The sequence below is a fragment of the Anser cygnoides genome, chromosome 33 (genome assembly GCF_040182565.1).
Source record: "Anser cygnoides isolate HZ-2024a breed goose chromosome 33, Taihu_goose_T2T_genome, whole genome shotgun sequence".
NCBI classification, from domain to species: Eukaryota; Metazoa; Chordata; class Aves; order Anseriformes; family Anatidae; genus Anser; species Anser cygnoides.
The window spans coordinates 2,393,592-2,395,889 of NC_089905.1; the positions used below are offsets into that span (position 1 = coordinate 2,393,592).

Genomic DNA, 2,298 nt, shown 5'->3' on the forward strand with positions numbered 1-2,298 from the left:
GGAGAGGGAGGTGATTGTCCCCCTCTACTCTGCTCTTCTGAGACCCCACCTGGAATACTGCATGCAGCCCTGGTGCCCCCAGCACAAGAAGGATGTGGAGCTATTGGAACGGGTCAACAGGTGGGCCACTAAGATGATCAGAGGGCTGGAGCACCTCTCCTATGGAGAAAGGTTGAGGGAACTGGGCTTATTAGCTTGGAGAAGAGAAGACTCCTGGGAGACCTCATTGTGGCCTTCCAGTACTTGAAGGGAGTGTATGAACAGGAGGGGGAACACCTGTTTACATGTGTTGGTAGTGATAGGAAAAGGGGGAATGGTTTTAAACTAAGACAGGGGAGATTTAGGTTAGATATTAGGAGAAAGCTTTTCACTCAGAGGGTGGTGAGGCACTGGAACAGGTAGCCATGAGAGGATGAGGATGCCCCATCCCTGGAGGCAATCAAGGCCAGGCTAGGCTAGAAGTGTCTCTGGGCAGCCTGCTCTTCTGGTTGACAACCCTGTCCAGAGTAGCGGGGTTGAAACTAGATGATACTTAAGGTCCTTTTCAACCCAAGCCATTCTCTGATTCTATGATCTCCTACAGGCATGAAGGAGATCCACATTAGGACCATATCCACCCATGCTTTTCCACTCCAAGACATCACAGTTCCCCCTGGAAAGGTTCACTGGACATCCCAATAGAAAAGGAACATAAGGAGACTCAGATTACCTTGAAGCAAAAACTTTAATGAGTCTGAAGAAGGAATCAAAGCAGCACTTGGAGGAAGGGATCCGGCCCAGGCTGCCACAAGGACAGCTGGCAGTCAGACCCCCCATCACCACAACGGGATGCACGTCTTCCTCCCTTGCATGGAGAGAGGGAGAAGAAACAGGACACTCTTGACTTGCTTCCGGATGAACCCATGGCACAGAACAGCAGGAGACAACAAGGACTCATGATGCAGAGAAGAAAGCGGGAGAAGAAGATGTCTGCTGGCCGTGTTTCCAGACAGCACAGGCTGGCACCCTGGCTTCCCTCTCTGCTCTGCAGGAGGCCACGAGGGTATTCAGCCCATCTGGAAACCCTGGCCAGCAGCTCCGTCCTCAGTCCGGCACCTGGCTTCGGGCTTCCTGGTCGATGCGCTCACTGGACGTCCACCTGGGCTTTAGCAGGGCAGGCACCTTCTGCCACTGTAGCGGCCACCAAAGCCAGAGAGGCCAAAGCCCCCGGAGGAGATGGGCACTCCCTCCTCACTCAGAATGCTGCCAACGGCAGCCGAGGTGGTGGATCCCACTGCGGTGTTCTGGGGGAAGGAGCTGAGGATGGGGCCGGGCAGGGTCACCACCACGGGAGAGGGCTGGATCACCACACGGGAGTCCTGGCACTGCCGGACACAGGGCTCGTTGCAGCTGTTGGCAAGCGGGGTTGGGCCACAGGGACGGCACAGATCGTAGCAGGACATGGCTGTGGGATGGAGGCGCACCTGGGAGAGAGGGCAGGGAAAGAACAAGCAGCGTGTCAGCAGCAGCCTGACAGCCTGCTGGCCAAGACAGAAGGCATAGTCTGGGGAGCAGCGACAGGCTGTGCGAGGACAGAGAGGGGCTTGCGAGCCTGTGTCCCCAAGGGCCCCTGCAAAGACAGCCCAAGACCTCCTCCCACCTTCCCCCACAGTGGCGTGCAGAACAGTGATGGAGGGAGCAGCGTCAAGGGGCAAGGCCCACACCAAAGCTGCACAGAGGCAAAGACTCGGTCAAGGCCAGAAGGCCAAGGGGAGAAGAAGAGCAAGAGGGGAGTGAGGAGAAGGCACTTGCAGCTCACCTTGTTCACCAAGGAGGAGAAGACAAGAGAAGTGGATGAGGCAGCCTGCTGTTGGATGACTTTTTATACTGTTCCAGACTGCCCCAGGCCCAGAGGCACCATTTGCACAGGTAATGTTTTTACTAGCAAGCTCATCTCACATGCAAAATATTACAATTTAAGAATCTCTGGCATTTATTTGTTCCCTGCAATGCTCCCTTTTCGTTTCCTTGCTCATGTCATAGCCATTCTGCCACGCTGGCTTCTTTCAAGTCACAGGATTAGAGGCCAAAATGTTTCCAGGCAAAAATACACGTCAGCACAAGGAGATGATGAAGACAATGATGAGGATTGTCCTACCTCTTAAGGCAATGCGAGCCTCTTACTCCCTGGAGCCTTGCTTCAGCACTCGTCCTGATATTTGGAGTACATCTCCTCCCTAGCCTTGAAGTTTCAGGCCGGACTTCCAGGTGTGAGGGTCAGCATTATCAATCTCCCTCCTCAACGCAGCGCTTACTCAG

General features: G+C 54.6%; 1 protein-coding gene across 1 annotated transcript; it reads right to left on the reverse strand.

Moving 5' to 3' along the window:
• Positions 1-705: 705 nt before the first annotated feature.
• Positions 706-1,943, reverse strand: LOC136788135 (feather beta keratin-like). The gene is made up of 2 exons (XM_066986126.1): positions 1,799-1,943; positions 706-1,463 (listed from the first exon to the last, which is right to left on the reverse strand). Exon 2 carries the CDS (start codon positions 1,440-1,442, stop codon positions 1,146-1,148), a length of 297 nt encoding a protein of 98 aa, XP_066842227.1. The 5' UTR covers positions 1,443-1,463; positions 1,799-1,943; the 3' UTR covers positions 706-1,145.
• Positions 1,944-2,298: the final 355 nt, after the last annotated feature.

Bases quoted from the DNA above. Each gene is read 5' to 3' on its own strand.
- LOC136788135 (XM_066986126.1), bottom strand. From the start codon at position 1,442: ATGTCCTGCTACGATCTGTGCCGTCCCTGTGGCCCAACCCCGCTTGCC.